This window comes from Panthera uncia, chromosome B4, assembly GCF_023721935.1.
Source record: "Panthera uncia isolate 11264 chromosome B4, Puncia_PCG_1.0, whole genome shotgun sequence".
Lineage (NCBI taxonomy): Eukaryota > Metazoa > Chordata > Mammalia > Carnivora > Felidae > Panthera > Panthera uncia.
This window is the reverse complement of record NC_064809.1, coordinates 58764699-58790681: the sequence shown is the minus strand read 5'-3', so window position 1 is coordinate 58790681 and position 25983 is coordinate 58764699. Positions and strand designations below refer to the sequence as shown.

Below are 25983 nucleotides of genomic sequence, written 5' to 3'. Positions count from 1 at the left end.
ATCTAAACGTGAAGACCTGTGACTTCCTGTGCACCTTTCAAAGAAAATAGTTTTCTTCCTAAATGCTCTGATGTTTTGTTCTGATTGGTACTCTATTTGGCTTATGTATTTATCCAGTTAGTTAAGCCTTAAAAATTTATCACATGTAATCCTAAAGTCCAAGCTTTTAATAAATACAAGCTAACTGTTTAATATGACTTCCATGGCACCAAGCTGTGACTGCCTTTTTTTTTTTTTTAAGTTACAGCAGATACTTTTATTTTTACTTTCCTTTGTTTGGAAATAGAGGGCAAAACTGAATTACTCAAAGATTTCATGAAGAAAAGACAACAAGCCTTCAAAATTCTGATGCATAACTTAAGTGTCTGCTTCCTAAAAAAGTAGTCTTTCTTTCCCTGGTTCTCTTCTACTTCGTTTACTCTCCTTGGCGACTGGATCATTTCCAGAGACTTTCATTGTATTTACAGTTAATGTAATTACTCATATGTTTGCATTCGTTTCTAACTGATTGCGTGGTCTCTATTTGTGTCGACTTTTTGGCGTTTCAGCTTTGCTTTTTCCCTCGCCTTATTTTCAATTGGGGTTTTGTTTTCCTCATTTCATTATTTTCCTTTCATTAGTTTGGAAGTTACAAACTCTGTTAGTCTGAAATGAATCAATCTTTACTCCTCTGTATGTCGTATCTCTATCATGGAGATACACAGATCTCTAGCAACACTTTAATTCCACTGACTTCCCTCCTGAGAGCCTATCATTGGGAAATATTTTAATCTACTTAAAAAAATGTATAAGACTTTATCATCATTGTTTTTGTTTTCATACAATTTGTGTTGAGATTTATCCACACATTTATATTTAGCTCTGTTTGTGATCACCTTCCTTCAGCCTAAATTGAATCTTCTGGAAGTTCTGCCAATGGTGAACTCTTAGTTTAACCTGCCTCTGCTCCAACCCCTTTCTTCTCCTCCTTTAGGAACTTTGGTTAAAGATACGTTAGCTTTCCTCACTCTGCTCCATATTTAACTCTCCTTCATATGTTCCTACTCTGTGTCTCCAGTTGACTTCTGAATAATTATTGAAGTTTTATTTTCTAGTTCAATTCTCTGTTCAGCTTGTCTGATATGTAGTTAGACCTATCTGACATTTCGTCTCTGGCTAGTCACCACTTCTGTCAATCTTTCTCACTTCTAAATTCTATTCTACTGTTGTTGTCATGATCCTAATTCAAGCCTCCTTTCCACATGCTGGGACTACATCATTAGCCTTTCCTGTTCCTTCTCTCTCTACCCACAATCCATTCTGTACATCACAACTAAAGTACTCCTCTAGAGAAACACCCATGATCACTGATTCTGTTCAAAAATCTTCAAGGCTCTCTACTCCCATGAGGATATCTACATTCACAAAGCAGTCAAGGGTCCCAGGAAATGCTGAAATCCAGCATGAGCTAAACTGACTCTTGCTTGACCCAGCACTGAGGGTGATTTCTTCTGTCTGTAATATCCTTCCTCCTGCTTTTTTATCTCTTCCTTCTCCCTTTTCTGCATGTATGATTAATACTTTCCTTAAGAGCTCTGACAAATGCCACCACCGTTTATGAAGCCCTCCCAGTTGCTTTACTCAAAAGCAATCTCTGCCTTCTTTGACCTTCTCTTAGTGATGCTTCTCACTGTCATGTAATATTTATGTGCATTACCTGCCTTAATAGAGTTTTCTGAAGGCAGAATAACACGTCATTAATGTTTTTATTCTTTCACCCCCATTCCCACTATACATGCTTTTGGATTAGAATTAATTATTCCTATAGTATAAGGATATATTATAATTTCACAGCTGGGAATGTTTTACTTAAAATATCATTGACATGTGATAGAAGGATATGGGTGCAGAGGACAAGAAACCATTCTGTTAAGATAATTAGAGGCACTGTCAGTAGAGGAAACCTAAAAACAGCATACAGGGACCCACAATATTCATATTATTAATGGACAATGTGTTTACACTCCACTTGCAGCATAAGAGCTTCTTAAACCAAACAGAAAATTCTGATTAGCCTTTACTATACCTGGTCTCTCTCTCTTCATGCTGTAAAATTAGATTGCTGTAAAAATTCTCCAACGTGAGCTTGGCCACAGTCACTCTTTCCCGGGTATGGTTGCTCATAGGAAAGGAGGCTGCAGTCCCTGCCGTCATTGCCATAGTAACAGACACTGAAACAACATATAAACACAAATTGTTCAGTAGAAAAACACTTTCTATCCCTCATAGTAAACTCTGGAGACGGTTTAATTCCTACGAAGCAAAACTTTACCGTAACAGTTAAAACGTCCAAGTTTTCCACATTATAAAGAAGACAGTGCTAGTAAAGAAAGAGGAAGATACACTATTCCCAAAGCAATAGAAATTAATTTTGTGTTGGCAAAACCAGGGATGAATAAGAGTAAGGAAGCACCAATCCACACACAACATGGACACATTTTATACAAAAGGCTGTAGTCAACAAGCATTCAGAACAAGAAAGGTTCGATGTATTTTGTTGTTGTTTTATTGATCACTGCAAAAAAAATCCACAAGATTTGGCTAATACATATGCCTGCACTCAATGTTAAGTCTCCTAAGAGTGAATGTAGTTCAGCTAAATAGTAAGAAGCAACTTCTAGAATATAAATTCTATGAAACATGAAGCAGTGGATCAAATATGTACACAAAATCAGTCTGAAGTAATTCTTATGTATATGTTTTATGGGAAAACAACTTTTCAAAACAAGCCCCCTTTGGATGGAGTCCAGGGTGCCCTATTTCATTCTGAATTCTATGTCATTTCAAATAGCTCTATAACAAGGTCCAGTATACGTCTCCAGACTATAAGGTCCATTTCATTTTCAAATGATACTCATTTGAACCAGGCAGAAAACAGAAATGTATGAATCAAGCCAGGTGACAATAGGGATGTTCTGTGGCCTTAACTGGGCCTTGTGGTCTACTTAGTCACTCAAGTGCCATCTTTGAAAAACCACCAGGCAAGCCAAACATAGTACTGGTTTGAAGAAGATAATTGGACAATTAGACAAGATAAGGAATGTAGCAAAATGACTGCTTCACAGGGGGCACAGACTGAACTGTGATGGCTGCTACCAGTGGGTGGTACCGACCATAAGAAACTTGCCTACTACAGTCTACATCTGGACCAAAAAAGACTAGGATGGTTCCATGCATTAAGGAGGTTTTTGCTGATCTGGATGGAGATCATAACAGACCTAGAGAAGATGCAGACTGCCAACAGTGAGCATCCAACATTGCACTGTTAGCTGGGAAGTATTCCCCCAACCTATACCCCAACACCCACCTCTCCCTAATTACATGAAGATACAGACCTCTGTGTATGGATTTGAACTGTAGTAGACTCCAGGGATAATGGAATGGACCAAAAGACCTTTCTTGTTCTTCAACATCAATCAAGTGCAGGTTAATAGTAAGTTTAACTATGACAAATTCCTAGTTCCACTGCCCTCTTATTGGTTTTACATCTCAAGGTACTACAAGAGTCTTAAAGTCATTATGTCCAAATACAACATTATTATTTTAGCCTCACAAACTTGTTCCTCTGTGGACTACTCTAAAGATTTTTAGAACAAGAAGTTGATTGTGTCACTTGTTTAAAATCATTCATGTCTCTTCACAGCCTACAGCAAATCAAATTAGCTTTGCACGATAAACAAAGGCAACTCACATACACTGAATGGTCGTGCCTATCAGGAATTTTGTGATATTTTATTCACTGATTTCTCCCCCTTTCCTCCAGAGGATTCAAGAGAGTGGCACTTTCTATGCATGACTGCATTTCCTCCTTACAACAGCCCTGCAAGGTAAAGAACTGAAGCTTAGAAAAGTCACATGGCACGGCAGCACCTGGGTGGCTCAGTTGGTTAAGCATCTGACTTTGGCTCAGGTCATGATCTCACAGTTCGTGGGTTTCAGCCCGCATCGGGTTCTGTGCTGACAGGTCTGCTGTCTGGAGCCTGCTTCAGATTCTCTGTCTCCCGCTCTCTCTCCGCCCCTCCCCCATTCGCACTTTATCTTTCTCTCTCAAAAATAAACGTTAAAAAAATTAAAAAAAAAAAAAAAAAAGATGTAATGAATTTAACTCCAAAACCCAAAGGTGGATACCAAGTAATGAAAAACAAGTTCCGTATGTATGGAATGTATGTGTATGTGTATACACACACACACACACACAAACTATATAATTTGATCATGATTAATACTTTCCATTCTAGTTATACATACATACCTGCAAATATGTATACTTTGTTTAAAAACCAAAGCAGAGCAAAACCTGTGTCTACTCAACAACTGGCAAAGTATTGAGCACACAGTAGGCATTCAGTAAATGATGATAACAACTCAACTCTAATGGATTTTAAATTATATTTTCACATATAATAGTTTCCTTTGGATTAAAAACTACAGAATCATTAGTGTTATGTTAACGTTCAGAAACAAATCCTACTTGAGGGATACAATTACAGAAAAAGCAAATATCCCACCCCTGATCTCGATTAAATAGTATCTTTTAAAAAGTAGCCTTAAAAAGAAGAAAAAATTCTTTCCTTCCAGCCAGACAAAATAGGCTTTAAAAATTCCAAATTAAACAAAACCAAGAAAAGAAGTGACCAAATTATTACAAAGAATGATCTAGATGAGTGGCACTTATTATATTGCAAATTTATTCCTCTAATGGATTTAACACTGTTCTTTGTCTATTACTAAAGCTCTTTCTTTCCTCAGAAAAAGAACAGGATACAATTTGCAAGTCTACAATTCCTGGACTGATAAAAACAACACTAGGTGCCCTTGAATTTCCTGTTCACGTGTTTTCTCCAGACTCCCCTATTCATTAATGGAGACACTACCAATAGTTAAGTCCAACATTCTTTCGTTTATCAAGCCTGGGGAAAGGAGATAACAAATCTGGCACTCAGGCTACCTATAAATAGATGTGGTGTCTCCAACCATTTACCATCAAGCTTCTAAAGTAGGAAAACAGAACTGCTTTACCTGACTGGCAAAACATACTATTTAACTGGGGGTTTCACCCTAGTTGCCACATACTACATATCAGAGGAAAGAGTATCCTTAACGCTACTGTATTGCTTTATAGTGTACAATTGTTTCTACACTCATTTAGTTGCGACCAAAAAGCCCCAGGCTACAACAGATTGGATACCGCATATACCAGGTCCCTAAAGACACAGCAGCCACAGCTTCTTTTCTCTGGGCAGTATAACCTGAAGAGCAAGAAATTCACTCAGGTGAGGATTCCAGGCCCAGCACTAAATTTTACTAGTTGTAGTCTTTCCAGCTAACATTTACTGCAAATTTACACTATATGCCAGCACTGCACGGATTACTGAGAATACGAAGAAGGATAAAATAGAGTCCCTGCCCTATTCATGATCTTACAGGGACACAAAGAAGGGAGAAGTTGGCTCTGCAAGGGTTTAAGAGTAGTCAGAGGTTTAACAGAGGAGGAGATACTTGAACTGCAACTTGGGGTGAGTGGGGAGGAGTAAGGGTTCACAAGTCAGAGGGACAGGGCAGCGGAGGGAGAGGTGGAAGGGCACCAAAAAGACCGACACACGTGAGTACACAGATGGCTTGAGTATATTCAGTGAAATAGCAGGAGATGAAGGGGGAAGGACAGCTAGAAGTCATGATAAAATACCTTTTTGCCATGTTAAAAATTACCCTAAGCACAAATGGGCTTTTAACTAAGTGAAAAGTGACAGCCAACAAACAACATTACTCAGTGCTTACCCAAGTAGCAAGAACTCTTCTAAGAATGTTCCTTGTTTTGATGCAGTTAATCCTCCTGTCAGCAACAAGACCCTAAGACCTGACCTTTACTGCCCACCTGCATGTGCCCACCCACCTTTGTCCCACATTTTCCTTAAGTTCTTTCCAGCTATCTCCTCACTCAGGCAAAGGAGCCAAAGGGCACAGCATCCATTGATGGAAACCAAAACTACCCCTCAAGCTATAACGACTGCCAGGGGGAAGAACTTCGGAGGCCCAGACCAGTTTGAGCTTAACCACTGGCTTACACCTGCGCAGTTGGACCATGCAGTGACCGACAGTGACCTCTACCTCACTGTAATGCTAAATTCTCCACCCAGGAGGAGCACAAGCCTCACTAACAGAACCTATAATGCATGTCTAGGCATGTTTCCTTGAGGCACATGTGTGACCTTATGCCCACTTCACATGCGATGACAAGGGTTCCCTTTCTAAATATTCACCCTAACCCTAAATAAAAGGAACTCATTCACTCTTGCCTGGGGAATCACAGCTTTGGACATTATTCCCCCATGGTCTCTTTATTTGCTGCAAATATAGTTACTTTGTATGACAAGTCCACCCACTGTAGTTTCTATCTGTAAGTCACCAAGGAGCAAACTCATGTCAGTTGGGTTACATAACCACCTCTGAAGTCCCATCTGACTGGTACTTCACGTGATTGTGCTGGTACAGGGAGGTTGGCAAAAAGTCTGGGAGGAGATTACATGGAAGGAATATAAATCAGGTTAGGGGGACTCAGTAACAGTCATGGGTTACAAACTGTGGCTCTGGTCATATTTTGTTTGGTTTGCACTGTGACTTAGTGACTTAGAAGATTTCACATAAGAACTCAGATTTCTGGTTCTTCTTGAAAAATCAGATTGGTCAAATATGAGCCCACATTACTGCCTGGAACAGAGAAGCAGCAGCCCCCTTGCAAGACAGGGCATAGTGCCAAAGCCCACCAACTGTCTACTCCCTTATGCCCAGCATCCTTCACCCATCTTATTACCTACTTGCTTCTGGTAAGCATTTGAAATTACAATCTTTGGCTTAGTATAAAACAATGAGGGCCTAATTTAAGATAGTAGAGGCTCAGATATTTAGCTGGAAAGACTGAATTCTATAATTACTTCTGGGTTTCAGATTTGGATAAGTGGGTAAATGGTGATATCATCAATAAGAATAGGAATTATAAGAAGAGCTAACTTGGTAGGGAAAGAAAATAAGTTCGTCTGATTCTAAGTTGTTACCAGACTCAGTTTAAAATTTGTGCTTTTTTTTTTTTCTTTTTTAAGTAGGCTCCATGCCTAGCACAGAGCCCAACATGGCACTTGAACTCATGACCCTGAGATCAAGACCTGAGCTGAGATGAAGAGTTGGATACTTAACCAACTGAGCCAGCCAGGCACCCCAAAATTTATGCTTTAAAATGATAATTAAAAATTTTTTTAATGTTTATTTTTGAGAGAGAGACAGAGTGCAGCAGGTGAAGGGAAGAGAGAGAGGGAGACACAGAATCTGAAGCACGTTCCAGGCTCCAAGCCCTCAGCATAGAGCCCAACGCAGGGCTCGAACCCACGAACTGTGAGATCATGACCCAAGCCCAAGTCAGACACTCAACTGACTGAGCCAGGCACCCCTAAAATGATAATTCTAAAGATTTACATTTAGAAATGAAAAATAATCCTGTTCACAAAAGTAGCAAGGAGAAGGGGATAAAGAACAACATCCATAAAATACCTAAGAATCCCGTGATTTAAAAAAAAAAAAAAAAAAAAAAATTGGCCTTTTCATGAGGAAATCTAATCATAGACTGTGGAAGGAAGGGAAGAATTATTCAATTAATGGTGTTGAAATAACTGGTTATCTATTTAAGCAAGTCAGATGTTCATTCCATTCCAAAGGGCAAAATACATTTCAAATGGTTCAAAAGGGCGAACATAAAAACTAAAAAGGAAAAAAAAAAACCAACAACAGGAAATAAAGTAAAAAGAATAAACTTCAAAAAAATTACAAGAAAATACAGATGAGTAACTGTCTGATCTTTGAACTGATAAGAAATGTATTCAAAAGAAATCACAATAAAAATCGTGCCAGGCATCATTATACAAAAATTTAGAATATACATATATGGATATCAAACAAGATTTAAAGGACAGTATTTGGGGGAAAAACTGCAAAATAACAATGTGTATTAAAAGTATACTGAAGTATAAAGGTATATGCTAAAAATAAATTCATTTCTTAAAATGTATTAAAACCATATAACAGCTTTTTAAATATTAAAGTTGTAAAAAGAAAATAAGAACCCTAATAATGAATGAATAATACTGATTGACAATATATAAATAAAAATAGCTAACTTCTGGAAAATGTTCAATTTTCCCAAGTAAATCAGACATGGAAACTTTAAAATAATGTATATATTCCCTCTATGAAAAAAGCCATAATTTAGAGGGGCAAACCCTCCTGGTCCAGGCTACCATGAGATGACTTTCTCATATACCATCTATGCTTGTTTGTGTGGATTCTTCCAGCTTTACTGAGATGTAATTGACACTGCATAATGTTAAGATGTACCAAGTAATGATTTGACATATACATACATCATAAAATAATTACAATAAGGTTAGGTATCCAGCAAATCATATAGTTATAATTTGTCTGTGTGTGGTGAGAATTTTTAGGATTTACTCTCTTGGCAACCTTCAAATATACAAAACAGTATTGTTAACTATAGTTACCTTGCTGTACAGAACATCACCAGAATTTATAATTTACATTTTGTACACTTTGACCACCTTTCCTCATTCCTCCTCCAACTGCCCCACCCCTGAACCCACAGCAACCGCCAATCTATTTCTAGTTCAATATTTTTTTAGGTTCCACATAGAAGTGATATACAGTATCTGTCTTTTTCTTTCTGACTTATTTCACTTAGCATAATGTCCTCCAGGTCCATCCATGTCACAAATGTCAGGATGTCCTTTTTTTTATGGCTGATTGATATTCCATTATATCGAAATACCATATTTTCTTTATTCAGTCATCTATCAGTAGACACTTAGGTTGCTTCCATGTCTTGGTTATTGTGACTAATGCTGCAATGAACAGAGGGGTGTGGCTATCTCTTTGAGACAATGATTTCACTTCATTTGCAGATACCTAAAAATGAAATTACTGGATCATATAATAGTTCTATTTTTAACTTTGGGGGGACCTCCATATGAATTTATATTTCCAACCAACAATGTATAAGAGTTTCTATTCTTCCACATCCTCACCAATACTTGTCACCTCTCGATAATACCCATTCTAACAGGTGTAAAGTAATACCTCACTTCCAAAGAATATCTTCAAGCCTTTTGTCCATTTTTAATCATATTATTTACTTTTCTTGATACTGAATTACATGAGTTCCTTGTATATTTCGGATATTAACCTCTGTCCTAGGCTTTTCTTTGTTGGGAGATTTTTGATTACTGATTCAATCTTCTTCCTTGTTATCGGTCTGGCCAGATTTTCTATTTCTTCCGGATTTGGACTTGGTAGATTGTATGTTTACAGGAATTCATCCATTTCTTCTAAGGTTGTCCATTTTTTTGGTGTTTAATTATTCACTATAGTCTCTTATGATCCTTTGTACTTCTTTTTTTTTTTAATTTTTTTTTTAACGTGTATTTATTTTTGAGACAGAGAGAGACAGAGCATGAACGGGGGAGGGTCAGAGAGAGAGGGAGACACAGAATCTGAAACAGGCTCCAGGCTCTGAGCCATCAGCCCAGAGCCCGACGCGGGGCTCGAACTCACGGTCTGTGAGATCGTGACCTGAGCGGAAGTCGGACGCTTAACCGACTGAGCCACCCAGGCGCCCCAAAACTGCATTTTCATACTACTCATATAACAGGTCCCACAGAAGGGAAAATAGGGTAAGAACCTATTTTCTAGAGCCTGTAGCCTCCTCTACAGGTAAACCAAGTACGCTTTGCTTTCAGAAAACAAGAGGCTTTAATTCTTCAAAACATTTCCCTACCATTGGCTAACAAAGTCAAAGAATAAAATTGGGTATCGTGAGATTGTGAGATCGTGACCTGAGCCGAAGTCGGACGCTTAACCTGAGCCACCCAGGTGCCCCCGATCCTTTGTACTTCTATAATATCAGCTGTAATATCTTCTCTTTCTTTTCTAATATTATTTGAATATCCACTCTTTTTTCTTGGTTAGTCTAGCTAAAGGTTTCACACTTTTGTGTACCTTTCCAAAGAACCAACCAACAGTTTTGTTAAACTTTTCTATTGTTTTCCTATTCTGTACTTCATTTATTTCTGCTCTGGTGTTATTTCCTTCCTTCTGCTAACTTTGGGCTTAGTTTGTTCTTCTTTTTGTAGTTCCTTGAGTTGTAAAGCTATGATATTTGAGATCTTTCTTTTTTTCTTAGTGGATGCATTTATCACTATAAACTTCTTAGAACTTCCTTTGCTGCATCCCATAAGTTTTAGTATGTTGGGTTTCCATTTTCAGTTGTTTCATATTTAAAAATTGTTTTCTTTTGATTTCTACTTTGACACATTTGTTGTCTATGAGTGTGTTGTTTAATTTTCATATATTTGTGAATTTTCCAGCTTTCCTCCTGTTCACTGATTTCTAGTTTCATATTACTGTGGTCAGAAAGATACTTGATATAATTCCAATCTTCTTCAATTTGTTAAGACATATGTTGTGAGTGTTTTTTGTTTTTGTCCGTTAGGTCCATTTGCTCTAATGTTATTCATATCTACTATTTGCTTATTGATTCTCTGTCTGGATGATCTATCCATTACTAAGAGGAGGTATTAAAGTTCCCAACTATTATTGCATAGCTATTTATTTCCCTTTAGTTCTGTTAATATTTGCTTTATAGATTAGGTGCTCTGATGTTGGATGCATAATTATTTACTATTGTTATATATTATCAATTAATTAATCCTTTTATCATTACATAATGACTTTGTCTCTTCTGACCATTTTTAGTTTAAAGCCTATTTTGTCTGATTTAAGCATAGCTGCCCCTGTTTTCTTTTGATTACCATTTGCTTGAAATATCTTTTTCCAACCCTTCATTTACAGTCTGTGTGTGTCCTTAAAGTTTAAATGAGTCTCTTGTAGGCAGTGCATCATTGGATCTTGTCTTTCTAATCCATTCAGTCATTCTGTGTCTTTTTATTGGAGAATTTATTCCATTTATGTTTAAGTTAATTAATGATAGGTAAGGACTTAATATTGCCATATGTTAATTGTTTTGTTTTGTAGATCCCTTGTTCTTTGCCCCCTCTCTGGCTATCTTGTTTTATGAATGATGACCCTTTTTTTGTGGTAATATACTCTGACTCCTTTATCATAACCTTTTGTGTTTCTACTATAGGTTTTTCTTTGTGGTTGTGGTTATCTGGAGGCTTATAACACCCGATTTGAAGCTAGTAACAAATTTAACAATAACACTAACAATTATTGTAGTTATGCTTATTTTTACAGTGTTTATTTTCTAACATTTAAGAATGTGGCCAGTGAGTTTTACACATTTGTATGTTTTTATGATGTTAATTAACATCCTTTCACTTCTGCTTGAAGAATGTAACTTTAACATTTCTTGTAAATTAGATCTAGGGGCGGGCATTGCTTTTGTTGATTTGGGGAAATCTTTACCTCTCCTTCATTTGTAGAGGACAGTTTTAGGGCATATAGGATTCTTGGTTGACAGGTTTTTTTCTTACAATATTTTGAATATATCATCCCATTGACTTCTGGACTGCAAAGTTTCTTTTGAGAAAGCCACATATAGTCTTATGAGAACATCCCTGTACTGACAAGTTGTTTTTCTCTTCCTGCTTTCAAAATTCCCTTTTTCTTTGGCTTTTGATCAAATAATTACTGTGTCTTGGTAGCCCTTTCAGGGTTCAACCTATTTGAGATTCATTGCACCTCCTGAATCTGATATCCATTTCTCTCCCCAAGTTTGGGGAGTTTTTTGCCACTCTTGCTTTAAATGCACTTCTCTCCCTTTCTCTTCTTCTGGGCATTCATAATAATATACAGATTCAAAATACATATTTGCATCTCTTTATTGTGTTCTATAAGCCTGTAAGACTTTCTTCACTCTTCGTTTGTTTTCTTCTGTGAATAGATAATTTTAAATAACCTATCTTTCAATTCATTAATTCTTTTTTTTTTCCCTGCTTTGTCAAGTCTGTTGTTGAAGCTCTCAGTTGAATTCTTCAGTTCATTATATTCTTCAGCTCTAAGATTTCTGGGTTTTTTAAAAAATAGTTTCTATCAAAAAACTTCATTGAACTTTTCATTTTGTATGTGCATTATTTTCTGAATTTCATCTAAGTGTCTGTCTGTGTATTCTTGTAGCTCACTGAACTTAAGAGAATTATTCTGAATTCTTTATCAGATAGTTCACAGATCTCCATTTCTTCAGGGTCAGTTTTTGGGAGTTTTATTTATTAGTGTCATTTGGTGGTGTCATGTTTACCTGATTCTTCACATTCTTTTTTTTTTTTTTTTTAAGTTTATCTATTTTGAAAGAGAGAGAGAGAAAGAGAGTGTACATGTGGGGGAGGGGTAGAGAGACAGGGTGAGAGAGAGAATCCCAAGCAGGCTCTGCACTGACAATGGAGCTGTCTCAATGTGGAACTCAAACTCACAAACCATGAGATCATGACCTGAGCCAAAGTTGGATGTTCAACCAACTGAGCCACCCAAGCATCTCTCTTCATGTTCCTTGATTCCTTGTGTTGGTATCTGCCATTTAGGTAATTGGTCTCTTTCCCCAGATTTTATAGGTTCAGCAGGAAAAGACCTTCACCAGTCAGCCCAGCTTGGGATACTGGACAGATCAGCTGGTAGTATCCATGGGCAGGTAGGACTTGCTATCAGGATCTCTAGTTGGGTGAGGCTGCTGCCCACGCTCTGACATTAGGGTGGGTGCTACTAGCTGGGCTCTGTGGTTGCCTGAGTCTGTTGGCTGGGTTCCATATTCAAGCGTGGCCAATGAGAGGGCTCCCTGACCAGGTGGGGCCACTGGCTGAATTCTACAATTACCTTTGGCCAAGTGTGGTCACAGGTTGTGTTCCCTGGCATAGTGGTGCCACGGTTGGACTCCCAGATTAAGTAGGACTATAGTCTGGGCGCTGCAATCACTCCTGTTTGGGTGGGGTCTTAGGCTGTGTTTCCTGACTGGATGGGCTGCTGGCTGAACTCCATGTTGAGGTTGGCTACAGACAGGCCTTTGTGGTTGGACAAGGCCTTTGGCTATGCTCTGTAATCAAAGAGACAGCAGGCTGTGCCCTGAGGTTGGGCAAGGTCTCAGGTTGTACTTCACATCAGGTAAGCTGTTGGCCATGCTCCACTGTTTGAGAAGGTTGCTGGCTGACTTCTCTGGTTGGGAGGGATCTCCATCTGTGTCCCGCAGTTAGATGGGCTAGAGACTGTGCTCCGCAGAAGGACAGGACTGCTGTCTAGGCTTCCGCATCAGGTGGGGCTGCAGGCTATGCTTCCCAGTTAGACAGGTGGCTCCCTGCCTGGGGAGCCTGTGTTCAACAATCAGGCAGAGCCATAGGCTGTGCTCTCTTGCAGGGTAGGGCTGTGGGGTGGGCTCAGCAGCTGGGTAGTACCATAGACTGGGCTACAAGGCTATCCAGGCTCACTGTTCCCTGATTATGCAGTGACAGAGGCTACACTTAACAGTATACTTAACAGGGCTTCTGGCTTGGCTCCCTGCCCAAGTAGGGCTGTAGGATAGGCCCTGTGGCTGCACAGATTCTTTGGCCTAGTTTCTTGGTTAGGTGGGACTGGAGGCTATACTGAACAGTTGGGCAGGGTTGTGAATGTGCTTCCCTGCATGGCTGGGGCCATAGTACAGGCCCCACACTTGGTATGGATGGTTGGCTAGGAACCCAAATAAGGCAGAGCTGTCCATTAAGATCCCTAATAAACAAGGCCACTGTCCTGGCACTGCAGATAGGCAGAGCAGCTGGCTGGGGTCTCTGCTCAGGCACCACTGTAAGCAGGAATGTGGGCCACCAAGATCTGAGCACTGGGTGGTGTAAATGCCATCCCCCTTCTCTATCTATCTGATCCCTAGCAGTAGAGTCCTGCAGACTTTCCCAAGGATCCCTGTGAGGTGAGCCCCGAGTGGACATCCCCAGATGTATTCCACAATGGTGGAGGAGCTGGATGGCAACCATGGGCTCTCCTTTTACCCACTGGAAAAACCATAGGCCCAGGGGGACCTTCTCGGTACAGCACTGTGCCGCACTGTGAGGCTTGGGGGAGGGACAATAAGGTCACAGCATGTGGCTCTTCTCAGTCTCTGTGAGACAGCCTCACCCCCTGGGTTCTGGGATTTTTATAATGGTGCTGTCTACAAGTAGTTGCTAGTTGGTCTTCTTGGAGGGGGGCTGAAGTTGGGGACAATCTATGTCACTAACTTGATGATATCACTCCCTGTGCTTATGTTAATTGGTAGGAATACTTTCTGGTAGGGACTATAGCAATCTGTATTAAGAAACTAAGTTTTGTAGTTTTTTGACATAATAATTTCACCTTTAGGAATCTATTATAACAAAGTAATAACAACTGCAGCAAAAATTTATAGAGTTGTCTTTAAATCAAAGCCTTATTTAAAATAGCAAATAAAACAAATGTTTAAAATTAGGTGAAATGAGGGGCGCCTGGGTGGCCCCTGGTCAGTTAAGCGTCTGACTTCTGCTCAGGTCATGATCTCATGGTTCATGGATTCGAGCCCTGCATCGGGTTCTGTGCTGACAGCTCAGAGCCTGAAGCCTGCTTCAGATTCTGCGTCTCCCTCTCTCTCTGCCTCTCCCCCACTTACACTCTCTCTCTCGCTCTCTCAAAAATAAATAAACTTAAAAAAAATTTAAATTAGGTGAAATGATTGATGGAATTATGATAGCAAGAAATACCACAGAAACACTGAAGAAAATTTCCCCCAAATATTTAACATGAGAAATAATATTAAGTAAATAGGATACAAAACTCTATCTAGAGGTTATATATGAACTCAAGAAAAAGGAAAAAGGGAGTCAATTATGGCATGAAATTATGGATAATTTAAATTTTGTGCTTTATCATTTTTTAAATATTCCAATTTTTCCATAAAGGAAAACCAATGATTTTTATAATAAGAAAAAAAAAAGTATGTAAGAGTAATTGTGTGAGGGTAGACACAGAAGCAGCAAAAGGGCATCAACCCAAATTTTTCAGCCCACGAAGGTGGTTTTCCAGGTACCACTGTACTTGGCAGTTTCTTCCTATGAACCAAATTCTCACTTCTGGTTTAGTGGAGGACTACGAACAGCAAAAAGAGTCTGAGTCATGGAATAAAATTAAGCATACACCACAAGGCTAATGAGAATTCTGAAAAGTTTTCTAGTCGCATCTTAACTTTTTAGGAAAACAGATTTTTAGTGGCTCCTACTTGTGCATGTTCACAAGGGCTCAAACTGTTTGTCACTCTCTTCTTACACAGCTTTTGTACTGGGGACTCCAAAGGCCCATCACAGAATCAAAAAGCAGAGCAGCACAAATCTCCCCTAAATTAACTTCAAGTCTTATTTCAGGTAAGGGAGCTACTCCAAGATTCTAAGAAGAGACAAAATGAATGCTCTGGCTTTAAAGGTGCCCACTCCCCTTTACTCCTTTTTTAAAGGACGCACAGCCTGATTCAACACACCAGAACAACCAAAAATGCCTAGTTTGTGCTGAAAGGTGAAGGTCTGGTAGGACCAGAGAAAACTAAAGGGACGACGCAGGAAAACGACGAGTGCTGACAGGCGGTGCGATACACTGTAAAGGAAATTTGGGGAGCAGCCCAAACACTTGCGTCACTCAGTGGCCCGACTGTAAGAGCTGATCTCTGAACTCCCATCTTTCACTTTCTTAAAAGGAAGCTTCTAACAGGAATCAGAACGGGAATGAGAGACAGAGACAGGAACAGACTGACATTTACCCAAAATGAAACTTGAAAACAGGCTTAAGTGTAGGTGAGGATGTAAAATACAAACTTCCCAAACGTGACTTTAATTAAAAATATAAACTCCTAGTTTAATTTTCCCATACACTCAAAAATATGCAAAGCAGCCGCATCACTCAACAGGCTCAGGAGGGATGTGGATTCCTCCACTGTGCCAGTTTCTTTTAGATGCCTTACTTTTAGTTTTAAAATCATTACTGTATTATTTTGTTTGCTGCTCCTTGTCAAATGACAACCATTCACTGAAAGAGATCAGACTAATTTAACATAAGAGCAAGAAGCAGCAGTGCTTTTTGAGGGCAAAAACTGGATTAGACTAAAAATAAAACATGGTATCACTGAGCTTACAGTTTTAAGATGTAAGTAGCTCTGAGGTACTTTTAGTTATTTTGAGTCATTTAAACTCTCCCAAGAGGCCTTTTGACCATCACAAGTGACCAACGAAAACTGCCCCCAGCTAAAAGCAGACTTACCATGTGACTCATAAGATTCAGATACTGTGTTAAGTATGACTTGCTTTCTGCAACCGTGAGAAAACCCAGAAGGCATCCACCCCATTTAAGACACCAGAGTACAAAAATCTCTAAAGCAGAAAAAAACATTTTTAGTGCTATTGACCTGTATTTCATTAACTAATTTAGTAATTAATACCTGAACAGTTGATTATCTAACTATCAAACAGGGTCAGACCATTTTATTGACTTGGGATCTTTATTTTTTTTTTTAATTTTTTAATGTTTATTTTTGAGAGAGAGAGAGAGAGAGACACGGACAGAAAGTGAGTGGGGGAGGGGCAGAGAGAGAGGGACACACAAAATCTGAAGCAGGCTCCAGGCTCTGAGCTGTCAGCATAGAGCCCGACACGGGGCTCAAACCCACAAACACAAGATCACGACCTGAGCCGAAGTCAGACACTTAACTGAATGAGCCACCCAAGTGCCTCCAACTTGAGATCTTTAAAACACAATCCTGATTTTATTTGGAAAATAAATATAGGAGAAGGGGGAAAATGCCTAAAATGGAATAAAAAGCAAATTGTATAGTTAGCTGTCATCAAGGATTTCCTGTAATTCAAGTGAGTGTACAGGCAAATCCTCCCATAAATCAGTGTAGGAGTTCAATTCTGTTCAGCATTTTCTAGACTTCATCACATAAGGTCTAAGGTGGCAAATTTAGTTCACCAACGCGCAAGACTGTTAGAACCCCAGAACTTGAAAACAGAAGCTATGTGATCCAGCCCATCTCCCTCATTTTACACAAGCACAGCCCACGGTCACATGGCTATCTGGTGGAAAAACCTGGACTAGCACCAGCTACACGACCTTCAGGTGGAGCTCCCCATCTAGCCAAGAGTCCACAGAGCGTGGTGGTGGGTCTAGGACTCTGAATTACCCTGCAGAGAAGCTGGCTGTCTGAACACTGACAGCCGGGGCCAAGTCCCAGACTACACGGTATCTATTAGCTCTAATGCCGATGTCCATGTCCAACACTAAATCACTGCTCACTATCTTATGACTACAGATCTGTGGATCAAATCACTGGTTTCTGCCTGCTTTTTGGATGACTGAAGAATGACATTTTTTACTGCAAACTTTCTAAAAAACCAAAATATTATGACTAAAGCTTTCTTGAAAGCGATTAGGATTTCGATGACAGAAGTTAACCACTATTAAGTGATCTAAATTTAGCCTGAACCCTACCTCTATCTATAATTATTTCCTTGTAAAACTATTCCCCAAAGTGAGGTTTTCAAAATCTGTTATACCCTATGGAATCACGGGCACTCCTCGTCCCTGACACCTGAGCCTGAAGGCATACCTAAGTGGACATATATTCAGAAGTCTGGAATCTGCCGTAGGTATTCTATAACATGAAATAAGGTTTCTAAAATATAAAAATATACTTCTTTTCTTCTCAAACTGGAAATATCTTTTTTCTATTTATGAAAGTAAAACATTTCCTGTAAAAATGTGAAAATATCCAGAAGTATATAAATTGCAACATGAAAGTGACCTCACATTCCTACCTCCCATAATATCCAGTTTTAACTGCTGGGTAACAGATTGGCATTACACTGCCTGGATTTAAATTCTGGCTCTGTCACTTATGAACTCTGAGAGCTCTCAGGGTGTCAGTGTCCTTATCTACAAAACACAGATAATAACAGCATGTGAGAATTGAAAACTAGTGTTTATTAAGTACTTTACAAAGTGTAGGTATTGTTCCAAGCACTTATTTTAATTTTAATTAAATAACGAATTTTAATAAAGTGGTTGACGGATATATGATATATGTAAAAGTACTGAAGAGTGCCTGAGCCTCAGTCAGGTGCTCATTAAATGTCAACTGTTGTTATGATGTTCCCAAATTTTAATGCACACAAACACACACACACACATATATATGGTTTTACTACAAAATGGCTCATATAAACTGTTTTGTAACTTGCTTTTTCCCTTACTGTCTTAATATAAACAGATACACTTTACCTTTTTTAAGAAGCATACGGTAATAACATTTTCCAACATACAATGAGTTGTTTTGTGCTAGACACTGTGCTTTTTGTGTATCATCTCACTTAACCCTCATATGAACCCTAAAAAGGATGTGCCATTAATACTCCTACATATTAGGAAGAAAGAAAAGACTGAACTGTATTAAATAACTTGCCCAAGATCATACAGCTAACTGTGGTGGAACTAGGATTTGAACTTACCATAGCACACTCCATTTTCTGTAGTGCCATAGTTTTGAGCCAATGTCCATTAACAGACGTTTAGATGGCTCCCATTTTGGGGAGGTATTGTTAGCAATACCGCAGTGAACGTAGTCGATCACAGATTGTGCATTTTTTCTCTAATTTCTTTATTATATTCTTCTAGACATGCAATTGCTGAGTCAAAGAATATTCACATTTTAAATTTTGATACACATGCAAGAGTCCTTTCCAGAGACAGGGCCAATTGACCACCTACATTTAGACAAACAGATGTCTAATATACGAGAGAGCCAACACTGGGCACTGTCCATCTTTTTAATCTTTGCCAGCCTGATAGGTTTAAAGAAAATTTTACTTTTGCTTATATATTTCTTTGACTAAAATGACTTAAGCATATTTTCATATTTTTAAATAATTATTACTTCTTTTATAAGCTGTCTGATTTAAGTTCCTTGCCCTATCTTGTATTGAAAAATTCACTCTTTAACAGTGTCAAACTATATTTTAACAATATAATTATCAAAGCTCACTTTGAGCTATTTTAATAGCTTAAATTATACCTTAAAGCCAATATTTAAATAATTTCAGTTTATACAACTTAAGAAATAAGTTAAAGCAGGCTTTAATTCATGCAGGAACTATAGTTATTATATTAGAAGCAGGATACCTTCCTATAAATCAATAAGATCAAATCAAAGCTGTCAGACGACTCAAAGGTTGACAATGTAAAGTAGAAACAGTTTTCCAAACTAAGTAAGATTTCTGTTATTGGGATGTTACATTAAGACCCTATTGTTTAGGCCCTATTTATTTAGACCAGCACATATAATTTCTTTTTTTTTTTTTTAATGTTTATTTTTGAGAGAGAGAGAGAAAAAAAAATACAAGTGGGATATGGGTGGAGAGACAGGGAGACACAGAATCTGAAGCAGGCTCCAGGCTCTGAGCTGTCAGCATAGAGCCTGATGCGGGGCTCGAACTCACAGACCATGAGATCACGACCTGAGCCGAAGTTGGACACGTAACCGAGCCACCCAGGCACCCCTATAATTCTGTTTATTTTTTTTTTTAATTTTTTTTTAATGTTTATTTTTGAGACAGAGAGAGACAGAGAATGAACGGGGGAGGGTCAGAGAGAGAGGGAGACACAGAATCCGAAGCAGGCTCCAGGCTCTGCGCTGTCAGCACAGAGCCCGACGCGGGGCCTGAACTCACAGACCATGAGATCATGACCTGAGCCGAAGTCGGACGCTTAACCGACTGAACCACCCAGGCGCCCCTATAATTCTGTTTTAAAATCATGCCAATTTACTCTTCAGCAGAAAACTTCCCCTCATAGATAATGATTCTCTGGGAAGCAATTAACCAATGTCCTTATTGTCACTATCAATCCTGTCATCATCATGGCTACTATTCACTAAGCACCTTACCTTCTCTGTGCCAGACAATACTGTGTGCATTACCTCACTTAGTCTTCACAACAACTGTATGAGGTAGGTACTATTTCCCCATTTAACAATTGAGTAACTGAGGCTCCAAGAAGTTAAGTTAGTTGCCAGAGGCCCCTCGATTAAAAAGTGGCAGAGCTGGGATCTGAACCCTGTCTGACTCCCGGACTATGGTTCTCTTGTTCTAACATCACTCCTACCCTTTATGATCAGACTCAACTAGTTCAACAAAGCTAAAGCCAAAAATAAATCTTTTAACCTCCTAAAGACAACTCAAGAGAACTACTGGTCACTTCTCACATGATCAGCTTACTTATTCTTGATAAACCTGAAATCACAGTATAGTTCCTGGTTTTATAGAAACTTAAAAGACTCAACTAGCACATCCTACCAGAAATAAGGCTATGTTAACCTTCCTCCCACTCAACATGCCTTCTTGCCCAAAAAGCTGTACAAAGCGTTAAAGAGTTTTATCATCTCTTTTGGGAACCTTTGCAATCATTTCACCGATTACTTAAAATATGTATTGTCTATCCTATGCTGTCCTCATCTCTTTGTCTAAATAGGGGGAAAAGTACCAGAATGGCTTACTGCGTGAGCAGGAAGACTAACCAACACTGAGCGGCAGTCAGAAACCCAGCAAAGTTGCCATATTAGGGGTGAAGTCCAGGTTTAAGCTGCGTCTAGATGGGTTCCCAGGATCCCTGAAATAACCTCAGAAAGCCAGAAAAGTCTCCAGAGTGGTGACAAAGGAGACCCTCTTATCTGTTTGGCAGCCTTACAATTAGAAAGTTCTTCTTACATCTAACCTAAATCTCTCCTGCTGAAATTCAAACCCAACTATTTTTCTCAAGTTCTCCATTAAAATTAAGAACTTCAACTGCAGCAATTAACTTGCCCCAATTCTCACAGCAAATAAGAAAAATGTAGCTAGAATCAGCACTGATTTCTTTTGATTCTTGTCATTGCATTAATCCAAACTTCTTAAATTTTCAGTCCATTTTGCTAAGGGAAAAACTGCTTGTCTCTCTCAAAACAACTGCGAAACTGGAGAATAAAGTTGCCCTTCTGAAATCTTTATGACTGGCATTTATTTAAGAATTAAAAAAAAAAAAAATGGAATCCCTTCACAGTGCTTTTAAAGACGTTTAATTAGTAAAAATAAAACCGTGGGTAAATTTAATCCACTACTTCTATGTCGGGTACACTGCTACATGTTTCCCACGCATGACAGTCTTTCATCTCCACAGCAATTCCGTGAGGTAGAAGTTTCCAGACTCACAAATGAGGAAACTGAGACTTAGTTAAGTCGCCACCCCAAAGACATACAACAAGTAAGTGGAACCCAGTCTGCCTCATATCAGGGCCCAAGCTCACAACCCATTTAACTAGACTGTCTCTCATCTGACTTTTATTTTCAAACGGGTAAGCCCTGCTTTACGGAGTACTTTGTTACTGAACGCACCAGGCTCATTATTACAAATTTGACTTTCCTTGCCTCTTTCCGTTATAAAATGTGTGGAAAAATAACATCCCACACTTTCACAAAACTAAAGAGAGTCGTACTTAAGTGTACAGTGCCATTTATTTATTTATTTATTTATTTATTTATTTTTAAATATCATGTTGTACATCTTTATTTTTTTTAAGATTTTAAGTAATCTCTACACCCAAAGTGGGGCTCGAACTCACAATCCTGAGATCAGCGTCTCATGCTCTACCAACTGATCCAGCCAGGTGCCCCTGGTGGGCATTTTTCAAAAGCTAAGAAAAAAATATGTGCACAAACGCTTAGGTATAAGTATGACCATCCACAGAACTTTTGCACTAGATAACCATCTGATAACAGTCCATTTTGAGACTCTTCTCTGTTCCATTAATCAATCTATTCATTCATTCATTCATTCTTACACCTAAACCAAACTATTTTATTTTTAGAGCTGTAAAATAAACAAACAAACAAAAAAAACAGGTTTTGACACCTGCTTAGGCAAGCCTCTCTCCTTTTTCCTTTGTTTCCCCTCCCCCAAATTTTTACATTCTTTCATATGAATTTTAGAATCTGCTCTAAAGTTCAACTAAAAATATTGTTGGGGGGGGGGGGTGCCTGGGTGGCTCAGTCGGTTAAGCGTCCGACTTCAACTCAGGCCACGATCTCGCAGTCCGTGAGTTCAAGCCCCGCGTCGGGCTCTGGGCTGATGGCTCAGAGCCTGGAGCCTGCTTCCGATTCTGTGTCTCCCTCTCTCTCTGCCCCTCCCCCTTTCATGCTGTCTCTCTCTCTCTCTGTCTCAAAAATAAATAAACATTAAAAAAAATTAAAAAAAAATATTGTTGGGATTTTAACCAGGTATCTTCTTTTTGGAAAGACGAAAAAATATGGTTTAAACTAACCCAGCATCAGCCTATGGCTTCAAATTACCATTTTGATTTCGGTTTTCTGCCAAGGTATTTCTGCCACCTGGGGGACAAGTATCCAGATTGAAGGTTAAGGTTTTTTACTGACCCTTTTAAAAAGCTGCATCCAAACTTACAGTGTCTGTTATTGATTACAGAAAACAAAATTAAGATATTCAACGAACCTAGGAAGTGGTGTTTGCAAGACAGGGCCTCAGGATGACCAAAGATAGAAAAATAGAAGAAACAAGCTAAGCTAATAGTTCCACTGGCAAATACTTGGCATCATTATCACCTGCTATACATGAGACCCTCTGCAGGTACGAAGAGACCCAAATAATGAGAGAGATGACATGAGCACTTTAAGATCCCATAATATATTTTATTAAGTTTTTAGTTATTTTGAGAGAGAGAGAGAGAGAGCACGCATGTGCATGAGCAAGCAGGGGAGGAGCAGAGAGCAGAAGAGAGAGAATCCCAAGCAGACTCCATGCTGTCAGCACAGAGCCCAACGCAGGGCTCGATCGCACGACCATGAGATCATGACCTGAGCCGGTATCAGGAGACAGATACTTAACCAACTGAGCCACCCAGGCACCCCAGATCCCATATTATTTTTGAAAAAAGCAAGACTAACTCACAGAAACAATTAGTGCATGTGACAAATAAGCTTGGGTGGGCCTTTCTGACATAAACAGTGCTTCAGAACGGGGAAAGATCGGTGTAGGCTGCCGTGCCCAATGGAAACTAGTAAGTTGGGTAGCTCAGCTCTCTCTAGCTTACCTGAATGCTTCACAGTAATCAAAATGTAATGACATTGATTTTTTTAAAAGCCCATGTGAGGAAAAATAGTGATGATCTCAATTTGGTTCCAAACTTGCAGCACCCTAATAAAAGGGCAGATACCCTCCAGGCAAGCATCTCCCAATGCTCTTGCTGTAGCTACTCCACATGATATGCTCGAACTGTGGCCAGCACTAGATAAACCCAATGGAAAACCCCTCCAGATATTTGGTGGCTCCAGGGGCTACTTGGTACCGGAACCCTATCCTATTCTCCCATATGCGACCTGAAAAGTCCCCACTCCATAAGACTTGCTCCACGAAAACCTCCACCCAGTCTCCTAACATCATGGAAATTTACTAGTTCACTCAGAAGACCTAGTATGTGGGCTCATCTATTTGTGGAAAGAGGTAGCTCTTTCCAAAATTATTGAGTCAGAAAATTTTACCGGCACTAGTCTTGTTTAAAAAAAAAAAAAAAAATTTTTTTTTTTTTTTTTTTTTTTTTTTTTTTTAAAAAAAAAGGATAAAAATTTTTTTTCCTTCAAAGGGGGGAAAAAAAAAAAAAAAAAAAAAACACTGCTAAACATAAGCTTGGAATATTGGTTGGGAGGAATTAGGGTGGAAGGAACCTTTTTTTTTTTTAATTTAAATCATATGCAAACTCCAAAGTTAATTAATTTTAAAATCATTATTAGATAATGCAAAGCAAGGCATCTGAGTAGTTTCTTTACCACACTAACATGTCAGCAAGCACTATTTGGGTATTTAGGAAGGGCATTTTCTTTGAAAACGAGTAGAAAACTTACCTGTCATTTGGTATTAAGGCAGTTTCACTAAAATCAGGTAGTTAAGACTATTTAACCCTCTGAAATTCATTCCTTCCAGTCCTTCATGCTGTTTATACTCCTTAAAGGTAATTATTAGTACTTTAAATTAAGCAGAGAACACAGCAGGGTGTGAATGTTTTCACACACGAGCCTCAGAACTCCATTTCTAATCAGATACATTGCAAATCATAAAACATTACTTCACTTGATACCCTACAGCTTTTATTAAGTGAAACTGGGAAGGTTGGTGGGTTGTGAATTTTTAGAAGTGAAATAAATACTCTATATAGTTCCCCATATACTTTAAGAGTTGTGAAGGTCAGGGGCGCCTGACTCTTGATTTCGGCTCAGGTCATGATCCCAGGGTCACGGGGTAGAGTCCTGCTTTGGGCTACGCACTGAGCCTGGAGCCTGCTTGGGAATCTCTCTCTCTCTCTCTCTCTCTCTCTCTCTCTCTCACCTTCCCCTTCTCTTTCTCATTCCCTCTGCCCTCTCCTCTGCTCACACACTCTCTCTAAAATAAAAAATAAAAACAAATTTTAAAAAGGAGTGGTGAAGGTCAAATGGAAGAGGTACAATTGTTTTGTAAAAGGCAGGACACTACTCGATGTACCACACTGGAACCGGTTGTACGTGCACTAGAACATGATAAAAATTCTGTATCCAGGATAATGGTTATCTGGGAAGGAGGATAAAAGGCATCTCAAACTCTATAGTATTTTGTTACTCAAATAAAATCCAAGGCAAATTTGGCAAAATAATAATATCTGTGCTGCAGACACGTGGACGTTCCTTATACTTCTCTGTATAACTGCATATGTTTACAATTCATAATACCAGAGGGTATCTTATTTTCTACTATTTTCCTTATTAATATTGTCACCGTCTCCTGTCTTCCTTACACCTCCATCTAACAGAGTTTCAATAAAAAAGCACAACTCTCCAGGGACAAAGGATGTCAGAGAGAAGGGGGCAGTGAATGAGCGGCCCTGGGAACAGCTGGGTAGAGCACGGAGTGAGAAGCAGGGCAGAAGACCACCACTCACGGGGGGGCACCAAGGTCCGCAGTGAGGCTTCACTATTTTGTTTGAAGTATCATGACTTCCCAGAATACCAGAGACATCTATATAGATATATATTTAAAGCCCTAAAAAACATATCCCATACATACTAAAATATTTCCAGATGAAATAACATCACATCAAGGATTTGCTGCAAAATAAATATGAAGGGAGTAGGTGGGGGTACAGATGAAACAGAACTGGTTACGATTTGATAACTGTTTAAGCTGGTGATGCTACATGGGGAGACATTATACTCTCCTTGGGTATACATTTAAACTCTTCCATAATAATTTTTTTAGGAAAAAAACCCTAAAATAAATTATTTAATTTTTACCGTGCTAAAAGTCCTGCCCCATTGCAATGTGTTAGACCAGTGCATGGCAGGGGGATCAGACAGGCCAGGATTGGTCCTGACGCTACCACTAGTCAGCTGTGTGCCCTGATCTTAGTCACTCAAGTGTCTTCAGTGTTGAGTTTACCCATCTGAAAAAAATGAAAGGGTTGGATGAGGTAATATTAAGTTCCCTTTTAACTATAACATGATTATTGGGTTTATAAAACTGACTTGCCGTTCCTGTATAATACAATTAAGAACTGCAAATGTTATAAACAGAGGGTTACTGGAGGGGTTGCAGGAGGGGGCGTGGCCTAAATGGGTAGGGGCATTAAGGAACCTGCTGAAATCATTGTTGCACTATATGCTAACTTGCTAAGTTAAAAAAAATAAACTAAATGAAAAAAAAATAACTGCAAACGTTATTAATGATACACTATGGCCAACTGGGAGTATCTTTGATCCCTCATTTATTTACTTATTGACAAACATTTAGGGAATGTGTATGATGTGCCAGGCAGTGCTACATGTGGGC

General features: G+C 38.9%; 1 protein-coding gene across 1 annotated transcript in view; it reads right to left on the bottom strand.

The window, feature by feature from the left end:
• The window catches only part of STK38L (serine/threonine kinase 38 like), an 83972-nt gene that overhangs the window by 29379 nt on the left and 28610 nt on the right, over positions 1 to 25983 (bottom strand). Inside the window, exon 2 of the mRNA XM_049627212.1 lies at positions 2066 to 2210. Within this exon, the coding sequence (XP_049483169.1) occupies positions 2066 to 2199 (134 nt within the window). The 5' untranslated portion in view covers positions 2200 to 2210. The remainder of the gene's footprint in view (positions 1 to 2065; positions 2211 to 25983) is intronic.